General features: G+C 48.5%; 1 protein-coding gene across 6 annotated transcripts in view; it reads right to left on the bottom strand.

The window, feature by feature from the left end:
- pou6f2 (POU class 6 homeobox 2) overlaps positions 1–25,197 on the bottom strand; it is a 51,211-nt gene that overhangs the window by 15,337 nt on the left and 10,677 nt on the right. For all 6 annotated transcript variants that reach the window (XM_078792452.1, XM_058059821.2, XM_078792455.1 and 3 more), the window contains 3 exons: positions 20,600–20,700; positions 16,566–16,785; positions 6,116–6,402 (listed from right to left, as the gene is read on the bottom strand). In XM_078792452.1, the coding sequence (XP_078648578.1) occupies positions 6,116–6,402; positions 16,566–16,785; positions 20,600–20,700 (608 nt within the window). The remainder of the gene's footprint in view (positions 1–6,115; positions 6,403–16,565; positions 16,786–20,599; positions 20,701–25,197) is intronic.

Here is a 25,197-nt window from a genome sequence, read left to right as displayed (position 1 = left end):
TCCGGTTAGGGAAGACGGCGAGTAAAAATATAACTTATGCCGTATTCCACTTAGGAATTTTTGATGGGCAGGAATGATCTATTATATTTAGCTGCCTGCTGATGTGTTAAATGGGAAAGTAGTCCGTGATTAAGTGTCTGCGGGAATGTGCTGACCATTCCGGCTCCCGATGTGACATATTTGGTGCAGTTATTCCTGTAGCACACTTGTGTTGGGGACTTGTAATAAATCTAGCGCGGGCCGAGCTCAGAATTTCAAGTAGATACTACCTGCGTGCGTTTTGGCCGCTATCGCCATGTATCGTCATGGACTTCAAATATTCAATAGGCAATAAAGCATTAGCTTTATTACATTTTAAGAATCTGAGTGGATGTGTACTGTACGACTGGATATGTACCGACTGCCCACGCCACTGCAGGGGAAATGTCTTTTCACTGGGCTGCGGTTTGACATATAAATATAGCATTTGAATTACTTTAATATCCTCCTAATCAATGCCCGGTGATCTTTTGATGTTCTCAATTCAATATAGGAAGGGTCATCCGTGCCGCGGCTTTATAAACACAATAAAGGTAAATGATGACTCTCCGCTGCGCTCTCCAAAAATATGGCCGGTAATGAAGAGAAATGGTGGAGTTTGAGGGGGAGGTCTGTCATGTGTCATTGGCCGACTCTCAGCCTGCAAGATTAATCGCGGCAGAGGGGCTCTGTGGCGAGGATGCGGCCACCCCTGATCGATAAATTCGCCCTCCCTCTACGCCTCTCTGCTGCACCGTCTCACCGAAACACATACTGTAAAGTCGCTGGAACCACTTGATGGCATTTACATCTCTATTTGGATCCAGTTGCTCCGCTTTGGACTTGGAGAGACCCGGCAGAGGAACCCCATTTGGTAACGGAAACAATTCCAAAAGAGACTTCAGCTTGTCAGCATTCGCATGCAATTCCCGGCGGAAATGTGTATGAATACTGAAGAGCTGGGAAGTATGTTAATGCCCACTAACATGTGATGGTGCTCGTCAGCATCCTCCCAGTAATTATGCTAGCACGGCATACATATGTCGTGTTATGTCCAAATTCCCAACCACAAAGCTAGGTTCGTCTTGTAAAAGCATGACCAAACATCCCATCCACAGACAGCAAATGTTGAGGGTACATTGCAGTTTCTCGCAAGTAGCCACTTTACGGTGGCGACCGTGGAGAAATATTTGAGCTAATCTTGGGCAGAGAGCACAAATGGGACTTTTGACTTGGCCTGCTAGGAGGGCATAATGCAATAAGATTGCATTAAAAGCTTCTTTTGACAGCGTGGCAGGCAGCGCTGCACGCTTGTATTGCTCGTGTGAGCCCGGTGCTCTGTTTGCGGTCACTAATGGGCACCAGAAATTACCAGCAGTGGAATGGTGCCCCGCGGGGGGACTGGCCTCCTCAGCAGAGCGGAGCACTTAGACGGTGTCTGGGAGGAGGGCGGTGGGGTGACTCAATGTCATAACCCTGAGTGATAATTAAAGAAACCCTATTCCTTAGCCGCTGTGAGCCGAGGCCTGGCTTGGTGCTTGGATCGGAGTGTCTGCTGTGGGTCGCCCCCGCACCCCCACTCCCCCGTTGTGGACATGTGGTGCGGTCAGGGAGCTGCTGCTGGATGTCCACCAGCACGGCAACCGTGTCAAAGGACCTTCAGCCTTGGCGAGGCCTCAAAAACCACCACTGGGAAAGCCGAAACACACCAGTAAGGCTTGCTGCGGGTGGGAGGGGTTTAGTTTAGTTTGATGACTTGAAAAGTAATGCGATCATCATCATGTCTTCCATCATTGCGTTTGTCAAACACAATAAATTGCGTAGACTCAATAGAAAATTTCAAGTGTACGACTTTTGGACTTTGGTCTTGACTTGAGACTTGATCTGGACGTCGTTCCTCGATACTTGAACACCGAAACGCCCCCACCTGTGGTTTACAGTGTCGAACTTAAATATTGTGATAATCAGTCACCGTTCATCCGTCCCCAAACCTCCACCTGATAAAACAATTGTACCCAACGCAGACGCAAATTGCACTAAAATGAATTTCAGTGACTTTAGTGGGTAAATTCAAGGTAATGGTGTAGACTCTCTCCCTGCCTAATCCCTCATTTGAAGTAAATAAAAGTAGTAGAGCTGTCATGGTCAGGTTGTTTCCCCTCATTGAGCCACCCCCCCCACCCCCCACGCTTTATAATTATTCATATGAAATGTGCTGCTGCTGTTGGTGGGCCGCACACTCTCTTATTTTCTGCTTCAGTCAACAGTGCACATTTGTATTTCTAAATTGCACGGGGCTTGTTATGTAAGGCAATTTTCTGCCTTCTTAAGACCTCCTGTGCATTAATAGCAGGGCGGGGCTGCGGCTGCGGAGGCTGCGGAGGCTGCTGAGGCGATGGCCCGCTCATGCTCGAAAGCAGCCCAGCAGCAGGAAGCTAAACAGGCGAACATCACTGGACTTTCAGTTGACACAAGCGCTTTTTAAGGACAGTGTCTGAAATTTCGCTTTATAGATCGATGCGGAGTACAATTATGGAACACGAGGAGTAAAAAACAAAAATGAGCCAGATTAAAAAATTTCCTACGTATTAATTCATGAAACAAGCGCTAAAACGGTACGAAGCAAGCGTCAGCTGATTATTCTGAGGCTCCATTTTATTTATTCTACATGTCATTTATGTCATTGAGATTGTGTGATTGACAGATAAAAGTATAATGCAACCGAGCTGCGTGCTCCATAATCCGCGTTTGGTGGTTCGGCGGTACATGTTCCCTTACACGAAATACAAATTGGCACATGAAGATGGAGACCTGAAGTGGCTCCACTTCCATTGACAGGCCATTAGCTCTAAATCGACGCACGTCATCTTAATTTTGATTGAATATCCTGCAGAGTGATGGTGGTCGTTTTGCTAAATTGAACAGGCTGATCCAGGAAAATCAATCAATGAATCGATTGGCGAGTCTCGTTGAGTACAAATGTTAATATAATGGCAGGGGACATACGGGCTGGAAGTGGCCGAGTGGTGAGGATCCAACTGCGGAAAGCAGACACCTCGGCGAGAAACAAAGGCGGCAGAAAAAGAAAAAAAAAAGGAAGATGGCAAAGAGGTGAGGAAAGATGAAGAGTGCAGACAGGACAGCCTCTCAAAGGCCGCCGTGGTTGGCAGCTGCTGACCTTGGCGGCAATGGCTTCTCACCAGAGGCTTCTAATGAAGGCTGATTGCCAGGGAATAGCAGCGTGGCGGCCAAAGGAGAGTGGCGAGGAGGTGGAGGAGAGTGATAAGAGAGGAGAAAGAGAGGGAGGGAGAGAGAAAAGGATAGTGGAGAGGCTCAGGTAATTGCAGCACTTGTGGGTCTGGGGCCCCGCGGTCCTGTGATGTCAGGGTGCAGTCGGGAAGAAGAGAGATGTCTGCGGACGCTTTGCTGGTAAATTGTGGAGAACAGGGTAGGAGGCAGGCCCCCGGGCTGTAATTACCCCTATGAGTGTACCCGTGGAGAGTGGACAGGCCCGGCGCGGGGCTCTGACAGCGATCACAGGCGACTTTGAGGTGGAGTGGAGACAGACGGCGGAGATCTGAGGGAGGAGGAGGCGGCGGAAGGACGGATGAGTCTGGAAGAGCGTCTTGCGATTAGTACGTCCGTGAAACGACCGTCTGTTTTACGAGTCCTCATTAGGGTCATGGGTGAGCGGGAGTCTATCCCGGCTGACGGTGGGCGAGAGGCGGGGCACGTACGGGATACATGTGCAAGCACACAGAGAACATGCCGGCAAGCTCGGTGCTAAGCTAGTCCAACGTGTGGCCACAATTATTTCCAAAAACGACGAATAAAACCGAGTCAACCTTCACTAATTTTCAATTGAAGGAGGCGTCCAAGGTCGGAGGTGGACACAGGAGACCACGTGGGAGGAAGGAGTAGGAGGGTCACCCGAGTCCCGGCGCACTACAACCGGAACGGGAGCGTTGATAGACCAGCCTAAGCTTCCCGCTGCCACGGATCAGCGTGTAGCGCCTCTCCCTCTCCCGGCCCGGCCCGATGTAAGTCAGTGGAGTGGCAAATTACACCAGACCTACAGCTGTAGCCCGACATTATGATTAATTTGATCGGTAATTTCTCCTGTTTTTCATTTTAATCGCCGCGCCCATTCTGCTGTGGCAGGTCTTTCAGATCTAATTAAGATCAATTCCGGTGTAGCGGACTCGCCCAGCGCCTTCCTGCCGCCAAATCCCCGAGCTCTCCGGGCGTGGAGAAAACCCCGCCGCTCCAATCAATCAACTTCCAGGAAAAAATCCCCACCGGCTCCTGCAATCAGCACATTAGCACACTTAGGCAAATTTCATCATCTTAGCGCCCGTCTATTTGTCATCACTGTGGATATTCCCAGCTGTCACATGTCTACGTGTGCTGGAAGGTGGGTGGAGGGGGCGGGGGGGTCTTCCGGCATGACAAGGACCCAAAACATACGACCACAGAAGGAAAGGAGTGGCATGGGAGAAGCAATTTAAGAACCTGGAATGGCCTCTCTCTCTCTCTCTCCCATAGTGTGGTAGGACAATTTTGAGTTGCCAAGCAACAGCCTCAAAACATCACGGCTTTGGAAAGTATCTGAAAAGAGAAGTGGACCAAAATCTGTCCTAGTGACCGACTAGAAGAACAAAGGTCCCTCCAGCACACACTAAGCCACCGTTCGCTTGGTTTCAATACAAATTCATTTTTAACTTTATTTTAGTTTTTGTTTTTGATTTAGACCGGAAAGTCCAAGCTACCCTCGCTAATGGTATCAACCTTGAGTGCCTTCACAAAGCCAGCCATATGTCACCGTTCATGTGTGTGTGTGCAAAATGAACCAATGAGGTTTTAATGCCATCCAATCACTGACACCGGCTGTGTGGAGCTGACGTTGAAATCCTGTTGAGTGGTCGCTGCCGGCCGTAGCCTGCCCTTGGGCGAGGCACGCTCTCCGCCAAGGCCAGCACTGACCCGGAGAAAGTAAACCCTTTATGTGCGCCCCCCCCCCCCCCACACACACACGTGCAGATTTTGGTAATCCTATTTGATTGAGGCAATATCTTAATGATACCAGCTGTAGTGCCCCCCCCAACACCACCCCCACCCTTTTTTTTGTTTCTTCTGAAGGGAGATCCTCAGGAAGATGTTAGCGTTGCTACAAGACGAGAATAGAGTAGCTGGTGCTGTGTTCAGGTGTAAACGGGCGGCCCTTCATATACATGACATGCTGTGTAAATGCTGCCTATGGTGTTTGCTCGTTGCCAGAGCGGACAGTGTGCTTGGACCCCATTAAATCCAGAGGCTGTTTTTCCTGCTGAGACTCAGTAGGCCGTGACGGGGGCCAGAAAAGGCATCGAGGGGCCGGAGGAGAGGGGGGCGGGCTTTGAGGAGTATAGGGGAACAAATAGCCCAACGCATCTTCGCCATAAAGAAGGTTGCAACACAAGCCAATAAGGGACCTGACGCTGATGAATGTGACCAGGGACAGCCAGGCGACCCTGGCCGGTCTGCAGCAGAAATGAAACCACGGGGATATAAAATAGGCTATTATCATCACGCGGTGACGGCCAGACAGACAGGGAGGGCCGAGATGGATGGACAGACCAAGTGACTAAAAAGCAGCTTGAGCAGGAAGCAAAGATTAAGAGGATGATAACGGCTGGAGAGCAACCTGGAGAGATCCCTGCTGAGATTCCGATTGGGCGGAATTGGGCGAACCTCACATACAAAAGGCTGGAAATTAGTCAACCTATGCTGCTTGTGCTATAGATAAACCACATGGTGGCGCTCTTAAAACCCAGAAGATGGATTGACTTGACATTTCTCACAAAAAATACACATTGTAAAACCTTTAGCGCATTGATTGGTTGAAAAACATGGCCGCCATTAAACACAAAGTCTTTGTAACTAATTGTCCCCAAGTCCTTTACCCGTTTGATTGTGAATTTCTGCAATTTATTGTAGCCCTCTCGACAGAGTGGGAGTGGTGTGATTGGTGATTGTTGTGAGGGACAGTCATGTGACCACCACAGGATAGGAAGTTCCAAATCAAAATAATGAAATATGCCATCGTCGGTTGACTTACCGGCAAAGGCATGGGCGGAGTGACCGGCGAGGGAAGGCTTCGGGCGGGCGAGTGGTTCGGCCGATGCGGCGGCGACTGCTGCGGCTGTCCGGAGGCTGAGGAGCACGCGGAGCCCGGGGACGGGACGGAGGACTGCTGCTGGCTGGGCGGGGTCATGTGATGCTGGGATGACACTTGGTTCTGGATGTGTTGGTGATGGTGGTGTTGATGCTGTTGATGCTGCTGCTGCTGGTGCATCTGCTGGAGCTGCTGCAGGTGTTGGAGTTGGGAGTTCAGGGTTGAGGTAGCTGTCGATTCAAAACATAACAACCTCCAATTAACGAGTTGTGCAACAAAAAAAAAAAGAGACAACTTGAGATCCAGCACATAACAGGAAGACATCAGAGTCCTTCTCCGTAGCACAGGCCCACACCTCTGATGCAAATACACGGACACATGGAGGTGTGGCATGCTAGGGGCCAACATGTAAATTGCACGGAGCCACAAGCGGGTCCTCCAGGGTTTTAGCCTGGTGCATGTCGGGACTCCGTGGATTTCATTTAGCAAGTTGGAAGGACAAACGCAATCAAGGCTGACGTATATAAAGTGCTCTCGCCAAAGTCAAAAGTCTTCATTGTCACTTTGGAGGATGTACAGAAGATTGCGTTTAATGGCTTAAATCTCACAGGAAAGAGACATCCATCTCCTCTGGAAGACGACTGGAACATTAACTAATTGGATCCAATAATGGCGTCCCCATCGGAACCCCATTTAAATGCTGTTTCAAAAAAAAAAAAAAACACTCCAGGCAGACATGAGAGGGTGATGCTTGCGTTACGGTATCGCTTCATTCATTCACTCACTCGGGGTGAGCTGGAGCCTATCCCAGTGTCTACACACCACGAGAAGAAATCCATCAGTCCTCTTTGGGGGCCTACACCCCCTAGCGGCAGGACGACTCGACAACAGCGACAAAAACGTTGAGCTCTACTTAAAGACGGAATGAAAAGGGCAAGACAAAAGGAAAACACAAAAGACACGGGCTCCGATGCCACGTCTGTCAGAAAATTATCGAAAGCACGGCGAGATCAAAGGCGACTGGAGAATCTCCTCCGGCGCCGACCATTACGGCGAGAAACAAGAGGCACAACAAAAGAAGACGAGGCAAAAGCAAACAAATACAGAGGGAATATGGGAGAAGCCCCATGTGGCCTTATTATCAGAGCTCCACGCCAGGTAACCATATTCTTTAACAGCAGTGCTTTATAAATTCTGTCATCTTGTTAAGACTGTCAGGACCACTGACCCGCCATCTTTCCTCTAAGTGGCCGACCGGCACCGTGGAAGCGCCTTCTTTTAACCGCGGCCGTCTGATTGCGCTGCTCCAGCACGTGATTCCGCAAACGGCTTGTCTCGGCTAATTGTTTGTGCGCCTTCCCCGCCGGATGAGAGCTTCACTTGAATGATGGAGCGAGGGCAAAAAGAGTGCCGCCATCCCAGCGAGCTCATTATATCGCAAAAGTGTCTCTTTGCGCCGCGCTTCTGACTCGCGAGGTCTCCGTCTGACTGCGACTGCCGGGGATCGCGGTTTTAACTGTTGCCGCCGTTCAGCTGCGGCATGCTGATGTCTTGAAAACCGGCCGTAGGATTAGGTACACCGGCACAATCTGAATGTGAGACAGTATTTATCTTTGGAGATATACATGCAAACCAACAGGTGGTGCCACACCACAAGTCAGAGCTTTTCTTCCAGCCACTCACACACAAACACACCAGTGACCACCACAACAAACACAGCCACAACAGAAACTGGGGCAATGTTTACTTCCCCAAACACACACAAATAAGTGGGACGTCATGTTTTGAGCATGCGCATCACTCCCCGGACGTACCACGTTCATATTAACTAAGTAAGTCATGTGAATTGTGTTTTGTTCCAGGAGGAGATAATGATGCTTTTTCTGGAAATCATCCGTTATTGACAAAGTGAGACTGATCCGGTCAAAACGTTTTGTTTCCTCGTTAACAGAACTACCTATTCGATTACTTTAATTACTACTATTACCCGTGGGCATCTTTCCTCTCAACGTAGAAAACCACTACAATTACAGCATGTTGGTAATACACTGTGGTACCTTCACACGTGATATTCACAAAGCTTCTCAGCTCAGCCAAGGCCATTGAACATTTTTACCCCATACTAACCTGATTGAAAAGTCCAAAAATGTATAAGGGAAATAAATAGCGAGATATCATAAAAGAAAACATGCTTCATCAACCTTGGCGATATTTGACCGGGCTTAATGAATGGATGGCAGCTTGCTTTTTATTCTCGGAGATCAATAAACTTAATGCACTTCATACTTTCTCCTCTATTCAAGTGAATTCCATGCCCGCATCAATAACTAATTAACATTTCTGTCATTGACGAGGAACGTGTCCAGTGGATTTTGAATGCAGAAGGGAAGTGAGCGAGGACAAACAAGTCGGCCATTGCTGCTCTTCCTCACGTCCCGCCCGTGGAAGCCCGTAAAGCGCCGCTTCAATTGCCTTTCCACTGAGTCACGCTGATAATTACTCCACTGGAGGTAAGGAGATTTAGACTGCACCGGATCGGGATCATTACCGAGGTGGTCAAAGGAAGGTCGTTTTGACTTGGTGGATTAGCTTGGAGCAGGTCGCTGGAGTGGATAACATCACGCTTTCCTGCTCCGATGTCTTTGGTTCGGCGTCTTTTGTCCGCCGCCATGAAACCCACGTGGCTCGCAGTAATAATCATTTTAACCATGTGACGCCAGGTTAGCATTTTAAAGCATCAAATCCTCTCCATTCACCATAACGGCCCCGCTTGCTTGTTGAATGGCACAGTGGTGGCCTGAGGACCTCTGGGGGCCCTTGAAGGGGATTCTGCCTGGGGGGGGGGGGGTTCCCAGTAAAATAAGATCTACTTCCATTTCTTCTTTGGATGAAAAAGATATAAAAGGTGACAGCAGGCGGGACAGGTGAAGGTTAAAAGCTAAAAATCTTATTAACCGAAAACGACATGAAATTTCTGACTGAAAGGAAAAAGCAGCTTTGGTGCAGCGATAAGATTAGGAGAGTGGAGATATTTCAGGTGTTGAATTATGATAAATGCATCACAGGCTTGATGTTTGGAGTTGGGGTCATCATGGAAATAAGATTTATTGGCCAATGATTAATAAATGATGTCCGTTTCATGGTTGGCTATGGTATATGACTATAAGTTTTAAGTTATATGTAGCATTGTGGTCACCGGCATCATGACCTTACCGTGCCGACATGCCATGGCTGAGATCAAATGCCCCCCCACCTCCCGGTAGAATCTGTACCAGGGTTGTTTCAAGGAATATGTTGACAAAATGTAATACAATAGTGCCCAGTAAGGGGTCCCGGGCTTTTGTCCTTCATAGACCAGAGGGTGCTGGACCCCCCCCAGCTACCCTCTCAAAGAGGAGCCCATCTGCCTGCAGGACAGGACAGGCTGGGTTATTACAGCGTGTTCATGGTCCCATCATGTGTCGTCAGACCAAAGCGGAGGCCCAGAGTAAAAGCCTCATGCAAAATTTATGTTCATGCGGCTGTTTCACTGGGTGGAAAAATCAATATTGGGGGGGGGGCTGATGCACAGAGATGACTGAGTGCTCTCTGACTGACAGTAAAAGCCGAGAGAGATTGAGGGGCTGCATTTACTGTGCCGAGGAAGAGGAGTTGCCAGAACAGCCTGGCTCATCTTAAATTTGGATTCTATTTCGGATGTACTGTACACCCAACACGCTTATGTCCACAGCCACCGCACTGGATAACTCACGTCGACGCAAGCGGTCGTCGACATAACCGGAAGTTGTGACTTTGAAGAATTTCTTTGAAGGCCAATGCACAGAGTGAACTCCCTTCCTTCTTTGTTGACTTTTGCTGCATTTGTGCATATTTGAATAACAATAAATGTAATAATAATCTATATTACTATATCACCCTGACTGGGATTCAAACACCGGTCATCTTGTACCAAGAGCCATGGTCTGTACCAAGTGAGCTAATGATATATATGTTATATACTATATATGGTACTAAATAAAAGCCATCAAGTTAACTAAACGGTCTACGTCGACTTCAGCGACTTGGCGGGTCGGTCAACACAAACAGGCTGTCGACCTAACCGGCACTGGGAAACAGGAGCAGGCAAGCTGTGAGTTAGCTTGTATAATTAGCAGCTTATTAAGCGCTCTCTTCCTCTGCAGATTGCGGCCTAATCAAAAGGCGGCGTGGGTACGAGGAGGACATCAGAGCTGCGTTTGTTGTGCTGCCGCTTACACGCGCCTCTGATAGCGCTCCTCGTACCCCACACGCCACATTTGGGGAAGGAAGGCGGGAAGAAGAGCGCGGGAGAAAAGAAAGTCGTCTGGGATGAAATAAGCCCAAACAATGGGATTTGCTTTCCATTCTTCTGCCTCCCATCGTGGTGCTTTAATTATTCCCTTTGCTTGCGTCTGAGGGAGCATGTAAGCACTTTCACACGAGCAACAACATGCCCGGCGGCGCAACGCTGTCTCCCCGACTGATGTGGAGCCTTGTGAGTGACACGCAGGCCTCTTGTGATTATTAATGCTCTTTAATACAACACAGCGCAGGCCCGACGACTGAGACGGGAAAAAAAACAGATTTCCAAATGCAAATGGCATTAGGATCCAGTGCATGTGTACATAAACAACGGGAATGATTGGGTCGTGTTTCGGAGATGCAACGGCACCAAAATGCGTGCTTGATAACAAGCGTGCGGCGGCTGTTTCATGGATTCCGGCTGGATCCTGATGGGATCCTTTGTGCCGCTTTAGTAGCTCCTTCCTGAATGCTATATGGGATCTTTCAGCGCCCACAGCCACGTATGATGAATGAAGTAGCGTGCTACTTATGCGCTTATCATGCTCACTGACTAGCAACAGGTTCAGCAAAGGGCAGCGGCGGTAAATGAAATTCCGCGGCGGGACAATACATCATCAAAACCGGAACGTATGCGCAGGAAACCTACAGGCCTTCTCCGGGAGCGGCGGACGGGGCGCCCGATGGGGCGACGTGGTGGCTTGTGCGCCGGAAAAAGCGATACAAATGCCAGCAGATTTTGTCGAATCAGACCTATTTTCTGCGTCTTTTAACCATTTTGGCGCCGCTGTTAAAGTGGAAAGCGGGAGGGCTAATTTCACAGTGAGAGCACACTGAAGACGGCGCGTGGGCCAAGGTCCACGGTGCTCCTGCTAAGTCCACTTGGTCGTTGGCAAGTACAAGAGCATAACGCAGGAAACACAAGGAAGGCGATGACTTAGTGAGGCTTTTGGAAGAAGTGCAAGAAATAGATCTCTCTTTGCAAACATGCCACAGGATCCATCTCTGATGTGTCTGCAGCCGGTCCAGAAATAGCACCCGCGGGACCCACGCGCTCCTCCGGCCTCCTGTGGGACCTTTTAAGCCGCACTGATACTGATAAAAGCCCCCCGCCAAGCCGGCCCCCAGATACCCGGCCCATTAATTAAGGTAATGATGCCCTGGTCAGCAATTAGCAACCGCAGACGGCTTTTAGCGGTGGCCGAGACGCCTCCGCTGGCGAGGGGCTCGGGTTCTGTGCCATCTGCCGACGAAGGTGGCGGCAGACTCTTGGATTTCAGGAGGATGACCTCGACTGCTCACTTCTCCTGGAGAAATGCAAGAGCGGGTGGTGTGAAAATCCATACGCGGGCCGCACGCTGGCGATACGGGAAGCGTTCAATGCACACGCTATTGATCAAAATTACTACATCTGTGTTGAGTGTAAGTAGTATTGATTAGCGCATAATGCTACATTGATTTGCTTGTTTTATTAAGCTGGCGATAGATCCAAAATACGCCGCTCTGCCATCTTTCTCTGATGCTTACGATGACACCGGTTCATTACTTGCATCACTTGTATGGAGCGCAAACTAACTGGAGCATTTGAACGCCACCAAATACCAGAAATGTTATTTTCAGAATACTCAAAGACGCTTATTGTTGTGTCACCATGCTTTTATTCTGAAGGTTACTTTACACTGATGCAGAACACGCACGAACACGAAATGTCATCCGGTTCCGTCAGGCAGGGGATGCTAGTTCCGCAAGATTAGCATCTCTGTCTGCTCCCCACCGCTGCCCCTTGTCTAATATTTCATAAGTTCATTTTCCCCTCACTGGCCATGTAAATCACAAATCAATTTTCATTTCAAATGCTTGACTAGCGATGGCTGCGGAGAAAGCTCCTATGCGGCGCCTCGGCAACATGGCAGACCTTTAGCAAATCCGAGCGAGAGGCTTTGGCAGCAAAGGAGAGATGTAATTGCAACAAAACATCTCCAGGGCCAGCTGGTCCTGGCGTGGAAATACCAGGAGAACATAATCTATAAATCATTAGTATACAAAAATGGAGGAGCGGATTGCAGGAAAAGCCAAATACCAAGGGAACGAGTACTAATGCATTGTACTCAAGTTGAAGTACAGTTACTTGCTGAGATTGTAGTCTAGTGCAAGTACAACTATTGAAGTAATAGTAATGTCATCATTTGCCAAAAAGTGGCGAAGAGTGACACGTGTTTACTAGATTTGGGGTGGCTACCAAAAGGCTATTTGGGGCGGTGTCCTGCGGCATGGCTGAGCCGCTGTGACAGCGCCGGCTTCGGTGCCGGGTGAAGACGAAGAGAGCGTGTGCGTAAGCAGACGTAGACGTAGAAGTGAAGTATCAGGGGATCGGTGCTCTTATACATAATGCTGTACAATCAAGCACACAATTATGCCGCATATGGAAGTTGAATCCCCAACAAATCATTAGCATGTCTGCAACAAGTCAAGCTGGCGGGGGGGAACATTTACTACCGAGCTTCAAAAAGACATGAGAGTAAATCATCCGTCTCAAGAGGGGGGGGGGGGCTGCATCGCATTAAAGCCGTGCATGAGCCGCAGTGTAAATGCGCTTGTTTGATTCCAGCCCCCTCACTTCTCCTCTGTACTGATTGATTGGGATATTTTTTTTTTTTTGCCACCCCTCCCTCCCCCGCCCCCGCCAAAGAGTCACAAAGGCAGACACCCGGCACGTTTGCCAGCTTCTTGTGGAAGGCAAACAATAAACTAGTGGCAGATATCAGTGGCGGAGATGAGAGGTGAGGGTGCCGCGTGCGGCGCTCGCAGCACCTCTCACTCTCAATTATTTGGCTGCTGTCACAACAAATCAATCAAATTAGCGCTCGGAGGAGTGTGTGCAGCTGCTGCTATTGCACCGCTAGTTGCATTAGCTTTGAAATGTATGAGCTCCACATTTTATCACCATTATTTATTTAATGCCGCTCGCTCCCCCACCCGCGCCCCACCCTCGCCGTACAAGTGCTGCGAAGTTAAATCATTAAAAGGGGGCCATGCAGAATACGAGTGGCTTGAGACAACACTGCAAATTAAACGGGGTGGGGGTGGGGGGGTGGGGGGCTCGGCTGTGTCAAGATGGCAGCAAGTGTCTTTTATGCTCATTGTGTACACAAACTTGGTCCATCAAAAATGGCTACCAACCAACATTTTGTACACAACATAAACATAAGAAACACATTAGGCCATTCGAAGCGACTGCTTCATGAAATGCACACAAAAAGGAACCAAAGGATGCCTGGTAGGATACACTGTGGTCATCTGCCCTTGAGGTGAAAAACCAATAAAGGGATGGCAGCATGAACTCCTTGGAGGAGGTAACGAGGCGCCAGGTAAGGCAGGCGAGGTCTTTGGCCTCCTAAAGGAACATCTGTCAGCCATGGCGGAGGAGATGCAGGCTGACACGTGTAACTATAGCGCCAACATCCCGGGGGGAGGGGGGAGGGGGGGTCTCGCCCTTTGGTGGCGTAATGAGCAGAGTGATTTCCCTAATTTGTAGCAGCGCGCCAACCAGCCGCCACCTATCAACGACACCACTGAGTGTTTTCATCAAAACGGCAGACGGGGGGCTTTGATTGGCACCGATGCCGGGTCTCATTACGGCGGGTGAGTGGGATGGCGACCTTTATCGGGAGTGCTGCGCCTCGTGCGATTCCCCGGGATGAGTACAGAGGAACAATGCTCTCACCTCGCCATTAGAACTCGGCTCTGTGATGTGATGCGCCCGCCGCCTGGCTGAGAGCAAATAAGATGGGGTGTGCTTATTAATATGAAAGAGGCGCAGTAAAGCAGCCCCTTGCATTAGCTGAGTGGGGCGCAGAGAAGAGGAGTCGACGACGCCTGAGACTTTGTTCTGCTGCAACCCACCGAGCACTACGTGTGCCGCACGCTTTTGATGCAACTCGTCTAACAAGTTGCGTTAATCATCATTTGCTTGTTATAAAAGTTGCCCCGGCATCTAACGAGCGGTTTTGTAAGCGTTAGATGTGCATCAGTCAAACTCGGGGATATAATCACGTATGCGTTAAAGTCATAATAAATGTCATGTTTACAAAGCCCCGGCGTGACGCAGCCTACTTTTCGCTGCTGTGAAGTCAGCGGGATTTGTGTGAAGCTCTGTCACAACGGATAACTCTCTCCCGTGGTTGGGATCATTGGGAACAAGCTTTTTTTAACAGCGGGAATCGTTCTGGCAAACATCCACTTACTTTACCAACCAGCGCCTGGTCCTGACTCCTGACCACCAATCGGCATGCTTCACCTCGAGAGGCGAGCACGCTAGCCGATAGCCTAACAGCTCAGGTATGGCGGTTTAGCACCCAATGCCCAGCGAAGCTAGCTGGCATCCGTGCAACAACAAATCATCAGAAAGACTCCAATAATCCACTAAGTCAGAGAAGTCGAGAAAAGCGTGCCAACAAACGATTCCAACTCCCTTGACTGTGAGAGCGGCATGCTAAGCAACCGCTTAACCACGGTGCAGCCCGGTCTTGATCACCATCAACCAACAACGTAATGAGGGTCTAAGTCGGATCATTTTAAACGTTTCTGTCCTTATTAGTGGCTCATTAGCCGCCTCATTAGATCTCGGCGCGGCTTGGCCCCTCCCGCAGCCTCACAACCGAGCCTCCGAGCGGTCTGCTCTGACGCTAACGAGGAGGCAGCACGAGTGCTGCAAAGCATACTTGCTCTTCAGGTCATGAAACCAGCCGACAGTGACAGTGCGCCGCCGTATTATGTGTGTGATTAATCAGGCCTGGGGGGGGGGGGGGGCGATGCCGGGGCAGAGGCCAGAGTTGCAGTTGTCCGACAGAGGTGCTGTGCCAGCAGGCCTCATTCAGCCCAGCTGTGATGAAGTCAGACAGCGGAGAGCGGGGGAGCGCCGCGTGGCCGGGGGGGCCTGGACATAGTCAAGACATTTAGCTTCACTCGTGACTTGTGTCACTTTCTCTCCGCGGAGGTCCCTTCAAAGCATCCCCTTCAGATAGGAGGACGTGCGAACGTTACAAAAACTGCACAGACATCCCTCCGCTGCGGCTTTTACGTCCTTTTATGGGGAGCGTGCGCGTTGATGTGGTTGGCAGCGGCCAACAAACAAGGGAGGTGTTAGTTATGGCGTTCCGACACCCTGACAATGTGTTTGTCAGTCACTTCCTCCCATCGCCGAGACCCCCCGGGTCAACCCTGATCACCAGGAGCAGCAGGAGTTGAAATGGGAGTCAGAGCCATTATCATCCACTAGTGAGGGATACATAGCGGGCGGCATTGGGTAGATGTGGATTTATTAAAAGCTCTGCCCGCAGCCACGCTTGTTGTTATTTATGCATGTTTGTGTCCATTAGGCGGCTACCTCCATATTTCCATCCAACCACTTCCCCACATGTGAGGGACGCTCCTCTGCACTTTGTGCTGCCTTGGCATTATTGTAATCTCCACCCTAAAAACACACTGCTTTACATGAGACCTGCCGTCTTTTGACATTAGTGCGCTGCACTCATCCAAGATTCATGACAGACACCGCCCCCCCCCCCCCTCCACATCCATCTATCCCTCAATCTAATGGTATAAAAGAGACAATGTTTTAAACATTAAAATGAAAACCATTTACAAGTATGATCAAAAGGGAACATTTGGACATTAAAGTTTAAAAAGCGCGGATAAGTACAGCGGCTGGATGGACGGATGAGGTGGAAAGGAGATTAAAAAAAGAAGTCAAGAAGCACAGGAAAGAGGCATAAAGTGCTTTTGCGCCGCTCTGCAAAACGGTGACCTGTAATTAATACGGTTGTTTCCTGAAGGCAAACTGGGGGTCGCGGCTTGCTGGATGGAAACCCCCTCAGGAGAGTTGGAACCATTTGGATAAACAACAACAAAAAACTGGAATATGTTGCACGGCATTGATGTTTAACATGACTTTTATGGGAAATCATATGAATAATTAATAATGATGGCCAATGCACAAAAATAAAGTTTCGATAAAGCTAATATCAAAACGGATAAAGTTGAAAAACTGAAGCCCGACGACGTCCGACTGTACCTTGCAGGTTCTGTAGGGGCAGCGTCATGATGCCCCCCGCAGCAGCGGCCGCCACCAGGCTCTGGAGGTTGGTGGTGGGCAGAGACAGGACCAAACCCTGCTGCCCGCCCAGGTGTCCGCCCGCGTTGAAGGGGATGAGGATGGGCTGGTTCATTCCCGGCGCCGCTCCGGACATCACGCCACCCACGGCGTTCGCCAGCTGCTGAGCCACCAGAAGCGACTGTTGGGGGGGGGGCACAGACACAGTAAGAGACTATTTAACAGCACAGAGTCCAGTGAGCATACATAAAGTGTGACTGCAGCCCCCATCAGTGGGGGTGTAACGGTGTCAGGGAGAAGCCGGACCTCCTGTTTGGGAACACACGACCGTTTACATTTGTTCCCTTACTGTGCCCCAAATGAACCGTGGCCTTAAAGCCGAGGTCGGTACCAAACCGTGATGACGTCATACCATCCACGCCTACCAATCGGTGTTTTCATCAAGTTATTTCACTGAATTGTGCGCTTATCCACGTCACCGCCTGACAGTCAAGCTGTTGCTCCTCGCAAAGATCAAATCCAATCTCTGAAAATTTGCTCCCCTCTCAGGCTGTGATTTATGCTCCATCCCATTGAACAAATCCTGCCAGCGGAGAAAAGCGCCTGAAACACGGCGTGCTTAGCAGGGAAAAAAGTTGTGCTACTTTTGCTCTTGTGATAGCTGATATGAAACATCAGTGGCATCTTGCTCATGCATCCATTCATTCATATTAGTTAAAGTGGAGGCGCCGCAGTCGTAGCCATGGAGGAAAAGATATGTTATCAGAAGGCAGCGCACTGAGAAATACTTGGCACCCTTCAAATGTGTTTTTCCGAGAAAAATACACTGAATCCTTTTAGAATGGGAGCTTTGAGTGAAAAGAGCGGAGGTTTGTACAATGGCTGCTACTGTGAATACACAGGGGATGTTGGATTCTAGTCAGTGTGAGGAACTAAATGTGCAATTAAACAAAGCTGAAGTCATAACAGTAGAAGCGCAGCAAATACGCAAGGACTTTGTGCCGCGGTGTTCCCAGGAACCTGCTGTGTACGTCAATACGTGGAGTAAAATGATTGAACACAAGTCAAACAACGTTATTACGACGCTGCCAGGTAAGCGTGGCCGCGCCGTGTTGACTCCTCCGCCGTGACCTTAGCTCGCCGGCTTTTAACTCCAATTGTCAGCTATCTGCCTCTGTTTGGTGTCCATGCATCTGCGGCTCGCGTACAACGCGGGGCGAACGGGCGGCCGGGCCGACTGGTGCGAAGAGAGCCGCCGCACTCGCCGACCTCGGTGCTCCTGGGTGACAGGCGTGTCACTGCGATAAGGCCGCGCGGTGAAACCCACTCCGACACCCAGATGAGGTCACCCGGCTCTGAAGCCAGCCAGCGTGAGCGAGAAAAGGAGAGATCTCTGCAGAAATATTGTCAAATTAATACCTGTTTGTGTGTTAAGGGGATGAAAAGCCACGACGAGAGCGCCTGGCAGCAGTTATCACACACATGCTTCACTTCGCTCCCACGTGCGCTTTGATAACGCTGCTGCCGCAACAACTGACATTGTCTGACGCTTCTGAGAGCATTCCAAATGACGCTTGCCATTAGCTGTAAAAAAAATATTAATATTTGGAGGGGGAGCTGAAAGAAGCCTCAAAGGAGCGTAACAACTGGCGACCTGTTTGCAAGGCGCCCGTGACACGCTTTAATCTTGCCATTTTCAAGTAAATTTAATCTGAAATCCGAGCCTAATCAAAGGACGCTCTTTGAGCATTTTATCTCCAAACAAAATGAGATTGCCGGGCTTTGACAGCAGAGACAGCCTGGCACAGACGGGAATAACATTAAAAGCGACGCTACAATTATAAATCACACGTACGCCTGATTTATTTATCATCACTGGCACTTTTGGAGAAGCAGGCGGCTGTTTGGCACCAAAAGTCTGTTTTTTTTTTAATCTTCTGTCGGAGCTTCATCAGCGAGGACGACATCATGCATGCACTCCGCAACGCCAGGCTGCTGCCAGGGCCAAACCATCACAATTCGAACATGCATAAGAACATGCAACACCTGTTGGGTAGGTGTGTGAGTGGGCTTCCCTGCATGCCTTGCGGCTTGTACTATATTAGTAGTATTAGTATACAGCCGTCCCTTGTTTATCACACTTGATTGGTTCCAGACCAGGTTGTGATGAATGAATTAAGATTCAATATTAAGAAATTGAATATTTTCATAGTTAAAGCATAAAAACCTGTTTATAACCTTGGTTTAGAGCCCTGTAGACATGAAATAACACCCCTATAGTCACCTTTGTACTCGCATTACTTAATGTGGTAGCCATGATAAGCCATAACAAGACATCACAACTCAGCGTTAGCGTTGGGAAAGTTCCGTGTAGTATCTCGAAAGTAATGTGGGTCGTTCCCGTGGCATGGAAAAAAAAAAAGTCAGCCAATCATCCATCCTCACGATGACGTTTCTCGCTTGATTAATACACAGGATATTAACCTGCCATACGTAGACGTATCCTGCGACAATGTGCAGTGTGATGTAAACATGCACTAGCTAACAGTAGCTTTGTTTACCAGGAAACAGCAACCATTTACGAATGATTTTTGGAAAAAATATATATATCAGTGCCATACAATGTACTGTAAGTATGTGGTACAGTTACATTGTGTTCCACATACCGTATGTTGCTTCTTGTGTTATGCACAGTCATGTGAAGCCTTTAGTTCCACGCCAGTTTGGCTTTTTGGAATATTTTTGTTCCGGACAAGCGCTTGGTGAATATGTAAGTTCCTATATTATGTAGATATTCAGTCCTTATCTTCATATGTTAACACCTGAAGATCATTTGCAATAAGAATCCTGAGCATCATCTCCAGCAGCCGTCGGCCTTCTGCTTTCTCTCCGCTTCCCCTGAGGTGCAGCCGTACAGTAGCGCTTGGCAGGCCTGACAGCCTGAGTGATGAGAAGTGGTCTCCAAGGGGGCGCGCACACACACACACACACACACACACACGTGACGCTGTACCCATCCTCTCTGCCCATCAGGGGGAGAGGAGGCTCTTCTGTCTGCCTGGCAGCTCTGGCACTGAGAAATTGCCCATAATCACCCCGATGGCAGACTTTTGTCATCCTAACTGCGAGCGGGGAGGGAACAGAAGGGAAGGTGGATTCATGTTGGGTAAACTACCAGTGGATAATGGTTGTTGGAACAATATCCGGCTCCGGAGCGGGGATCTATCAAACATATTGATCTGGCAACAAGAGAATTGGCTACGGCGTGCGGGACGCCTTTGTTTCTGAAAAGTGTTTGCTTCACAGAGACTCTGCTGACAGCATTAATATATTAGATGGCGGCCGCTGAGAGCTGCCCGCTGAGGCTCTCACTCCCAGCTGCTCGCCTGCTCGTGTTTACTCCTTGTCTGCTGTGGCAACGAGTATTCAGACAAGGGCTTTTAATTGACATCATTTGTTCTACACATCCGCGCTAAATAGCGCCCCCTCCTCCTCTGGTTCCTCTTTGCTTCGTCCTGATCGGCATCCAGTCATCCCGAGTGCCGGCAGAATGGCCTTATTAAAGGAATGCTGCGGCGTGCGTGTGTGTGTGCGCGGTGACATGGAGCAACGCTAATGAGACAGACGTTAATTAAACATCGCTGAGCCACCGGGCCAATAAATCCAATCAGATGGGACAATGCCTGATTTAGCGTTTAGCGTGGCCGGGGGCTCTTCGCTGGCTCCCCCGTGTGCTGCCGCATTGTCTTCTCATTAGCGTCACAGCTCCATTACGGCCTACACAATGATGCGCGGCGACAAAAACTTCATTCCTTCGTGCAGGCATCAATTATTCAGCGCGACGCACCGGCTGGGGATGTCCGGTTGAAATAATGGAGCGTACACCTGTGTGATTGGCGTGGAAACAATAACCCGCCCAGAACCATTTCAGGAAATGTGGAATAATTTATTTGGATGTGACAATTATTAGCAGCGGCAACACATAGTGGACTCACCTGTGGACCCATGGCGGGGTATCCCGGATGAGTCTGTCCCACTTGACTTTGCTCGGAGGGACTGCTGCTGATGTCAGACTGGACTGAGCTGTCGCGGGCCCCTAAGAAAAAATAAAAAACATCACAATAATGTGAGGCTTCAACTCCTGAACCGCTGCTCACAAAGGGTTCAAACTGTGGTACCTATGCTATTATTTTCAAAGTCAGACTGACTTGAAATTTCTCACACAGCTCGTCAAAACGTTCCACTACAACTTGAGGGTGCCCGGCTGAACCACCACAAAATTTGGTCCCACGCGGACTGATATCGTATATAAAATGTTCAAGATGGCTGCATTTCCCCGACTGTACTGTGTGGGCAAGGCAAGACGGGGAAGGGGTGAAAGGGTGATGGCAGCGTGGACGGGTCGGGGGTGGAATTTGTATTTAAGTGTTTCATCAATAACCGCTGTGGTGCTGAATAAATTACCCAGCAGCGCAGAGGCTCATTGACGGTGGATGATGCGTACTGGCGGGTCCCCGATGGCCTAGATTAGTGCTGAGAGATGGAGCTCCAGCGCAAACGGCGGGGCCATATTATCCAGCCATTTACATCGGCGGTATCACTCATCTAAAGCCACCCCCCCCCACCTCCCTTTCTATACTCATGGCCTGCGGCTAGGCAGACACAATTAGACCTGTTTGCCACGAGGGCGGAGAGGAGCAGAGTAGATGGGGACATGATAATACGCCTGCTGAGGAGGGCTGCGGGCGACAGGAAGGAGGCCGACCGTATCATGGTAAGTCTTGGCCTCGCATCTCGTAATGTGGCGAGTCAAAGCCCCTTTGACTCAAACAAGTCAGAAATTCAAACGAAAGGAATATTAGAGTCTCCATATGATACCTGCTGTGTTTGAATACATACTATGGTAGAAAAACAATAGTCAAAGATCCTCTATATGACAGGGGTGCTCTTTTGTTGTTAAAACCTACTGCAAAAACACTAGTCAAAGATCGTCTATATGACAGGGGTGCTCTTTTGTTGTTCAAACCTACTGCAAAAACACTAGTCAAAGATCGTCTATATGACAGGGGTGCTCTTTTGTTGTTCAAACCTACTGCAAAAACACTAGTCAAAGATCGTCTATATGACAGGGGTGCTCTTTTGTTGTTCAAACCTACTGCAAAAACACTAGTCAAAGATCGTCTATATGACAGGGGTGCTCTTTTGTTGTTCAAACCTACTGCAAAAACACTAGTCAAAGATCGTCTATATGACAAGGGTGCTCTTTTGTTGTTCAAACCTACTGCAAAAACACTAGTCAAAGATCGTCTATATGACAAGGGTGCTCTTTTGTTGTTCAAACCTACTGCAAAAACACTAGTCAAAGATCCCCTATATGACAGGGGTGCTCTATTTTTGTTCAAACCTACTAGTCAAAGATCCTCTATTACAACAGGAGCGCTCTGCTGTTGAAACAGATCCAGGTATAAGTGTAGAAAAATCAAGGGGATTTAGTGGAGGAAGGCAAGTCAAGCGTGTGCAAATGTGACTGAAAGCCACGCGCCCTTGTTAAAGCGCACGATGCTGGCAATGAACTACAAAAAAATACAATCACCTTTCAGTGTAAGATTGATTTTCTTAAATGGACTATCGCAGCTTTTAAAAGGAGACTACAGCCCTGATGCGTTGGGGCTTTTTACTCACAGATGAATAGTTTTTTGGGTGTTTTTTTTTTTTTTTTAACCATACAGGCTGACGCAGTGGTGCACGAGCCTGATAAAATGTACGATTGAATAGCTTTGCCAGCAAATCTCATTGCCTGTCAAGTGTATTTATGCAAGGCATTTTAAACTCAACCTACGCCAAGTAAAATCACTTCATCTCCCCATAAAATCCAAATAATTGGTGAATGGCGTGACCCAACAGATGAACCTCAAGCATTTGATGTGAAAGCCCAAAGGGAGGCCTGCTTTCTCTCCCGAGCTGGTTTCTACCTCTGGCTCTCGGTGAAGGTCCGCATCATCTCACTTGTCAGCCGGGACGTTTTGACAAGTGCGTCTCTTTTCACCAATTATTTCACCCATTATGGATGGCGATGCACAGCCCCGCCCTGTGCGCTCTGCTAAATGACACCCAATACAAACACCACAAGCCGCTGTGCAATTTCAAATGTATAAGGAGGATCACTTTTACTCCAGTCGATAATAAGCTCTTCTTTGGCGACAAAATCAAGACATTTCATTTATAACAAAGGCTTCTGATGAATAATACATCACATGTGATGAAGATTCCTTCTCTCACAATAACTTAGAGCATCACCCCCTCTTTGCAAATATTTGTAGCGTTAACATGTTTATCGCCGGGGAAGAAATCAATAATAAATAAATACATACGTGCGCCTCCCCCCCCCAAAGAGCTGGTGTAATTTCTCTAAGTCAATTAAACAGCTGAAAGGCTAAATTCCCAGGGAGTCTATCATCAATTATTCTTTGATGACCAAACCCCAAATAAATATTTGATGTTTCATTTATTTATTATTTCTTAAATTGATTTCCAGATGCAGATAAAGAGGAGAAAATATCTCATTGGAAGTCAAATGAAAGGCTTCAGGGGATGCTGCTATGCGAGAAGGAACAAAGAAGGCGAGGGAAAGAAAAAAGTGGATTTCATGTAGTGCTGCCTTGCATCTATTGAAGCAGTACAAGTTGCCCTAAATGACACTGTCACTCCCAATGCACCCCATCCGCTTCTCTGGGCGACACGAACACGAAGACGCTTTCAGAGGAAATGTATTTAAATGTAACGCCGTAATGAAATGCGTGACAAAAAGAAAACAACAAAAGGCACGGGGTTTACCTGCAGAGACAGCGAGCGACATAAATTCTGAGTCATTGATCCGCAAAGTGGCCACTGGAGAGGAGCTTTCCACGGCGGTGTGTGCGTGTGACACTGGTCTTAATGCACGGTGCCCCGAGGACTCCGACACAAAACAATTAGCCTGGATTTCATAAAGCAATCAGCATGCCACCTTGTCTAATGCAGCCGCTTGCTACATTGACAGCTGGAATAAAATGGCTGTTATTGAAAGCTTTGTGTTCAGGTTAGCTTTCGCGTCAGTGCATTTATGAATCAATTTCTGCCCATAAAAGAAGCCGTAACACTTATGCTATTTTAGTGCAAATGCATTATGTAAGTTGTCAAATGTACCGGAGAGGCCTGGTAACGATTCAGGCTATTCACAACCAAGCGCCCGAGCCCCATTTTTATAATGGCCCTTTTCAAAGTGCCCGGCTGAGCGCATGTGTTTGCTGTTAAGAACTTGTCAATCATTTCCCCCCCGCGGAAGCGCAATTCCTGCCAAATGATTTTTCACGCGTGACGACATCGAAACTCCCTGTTAATTACCTGCCAAAATGCACAAAATTAGCGCGGTGAGGACGACTGGGAAGCTACAGCGCAAACAATCACAACTGTACCATGCCAATGTAAACCAACGGAAATATGCATTGCAGTCAGTTTTAAAGCACAAACAAAAACGTGAAAATATAGGGGTGTTAATTCATGTCTACAGGGCTCTAATAATACTAAAACCTGTATTTAGCGTAAACAGTTTTTTTTCTATGAACTAACAATGAATATTCAGTCCTACTTTGCACAAACTTTGGGTCTCAAACCAACTAATCATGATAAACGAGGGATGAAAATCAAAACACTTTTACATAGAGCCCAGTGAACGTCATGAATGGGGGGGTTTAATGTGTTACAAGGCATATGTTCTACCGCTAAACACTAAAATATGGACTTTTATAAAAGACAAAATGACAAAAACAGGTTGCATTATTTGTATAAAACAATAAAAATCTCCAACAGACTTGCGTTTTCTCCACTCAGAGTTAAAGCGATGGAAACCGTGTGACGTTGTAGCCTCATCAGAAAAAGGAGTTGTCGATATTGTCCATAAACTAGCAACACCGCTTCAAACTTTGGAAGCAAGCACGTTGTCTCGACCGACTGATGGACGAGCGGGTGTTTATCTCCGTCCTCCAAAAGCCAACAGACACGATCCAGGTCTGACATTTTGGGCCGTTGACAACGAAAACAGAAGACAATGTGTACCATGAAGAAGTGAAGCGTATAATCACAGTGCTTGGTGGAAACAAGACCACATAAGTGAAAGTCAATGCTGATCCCCCCGCCCCCGTGCCCCTGCCCCCCCCAGTTTGCATGACAGATGGATAAGTAAAGACAAAAACAAGCTCCTGGCAACACGATCTATTAATGTGATGAAATGTGTGCCGTGCTGTTTGATTGTGTGGCACAGTGATGCATAAAGGATAAACATTCCATCAATACTGCAGCCAAAAGCCCCAGATTGTTTGCCCATTGATTTTGTCCATACTGTTGAAAAGTTGATGCGGCGTCGGCGGGCGGCGACACACATGGGGAGACATAGAATTCCACCTACAGCAGACAGGAATAAGGTCAACATATAACACCAAAAGCCGAGTTATTCGGCCGGCACGCAGCGTGGGCCAAATAAGTATTTACTTAGCTCCTTGTAGCATGCCGCTGAGCCAAATTCGCCCGTGATTTAGCTCCCACCAAAGCCCTCAAC

Source organism: Doryrhamphus excisus, linkage group LG7 (assembly GCF_037039965.1).
Source record: "Doryrhamphus excisus strain RoL-2023G ecotype Guam linkage group LG7, RoL_Dexc_Guam_v1.1, whole genome shotgun sequence".
Taxonomy (NCBI): domain Eukaryota; kingdom Metazoa; phylum Chordata; class Actinopteri; order Syngnathiformes; family Syngnathidae; genus Doryrhamphus; species Doryrhamphus excisus.
Note: the sequence above shows the minus strand (reverse complement) of the source record. Positions and strands in the feature narration are given on the sequence as shown.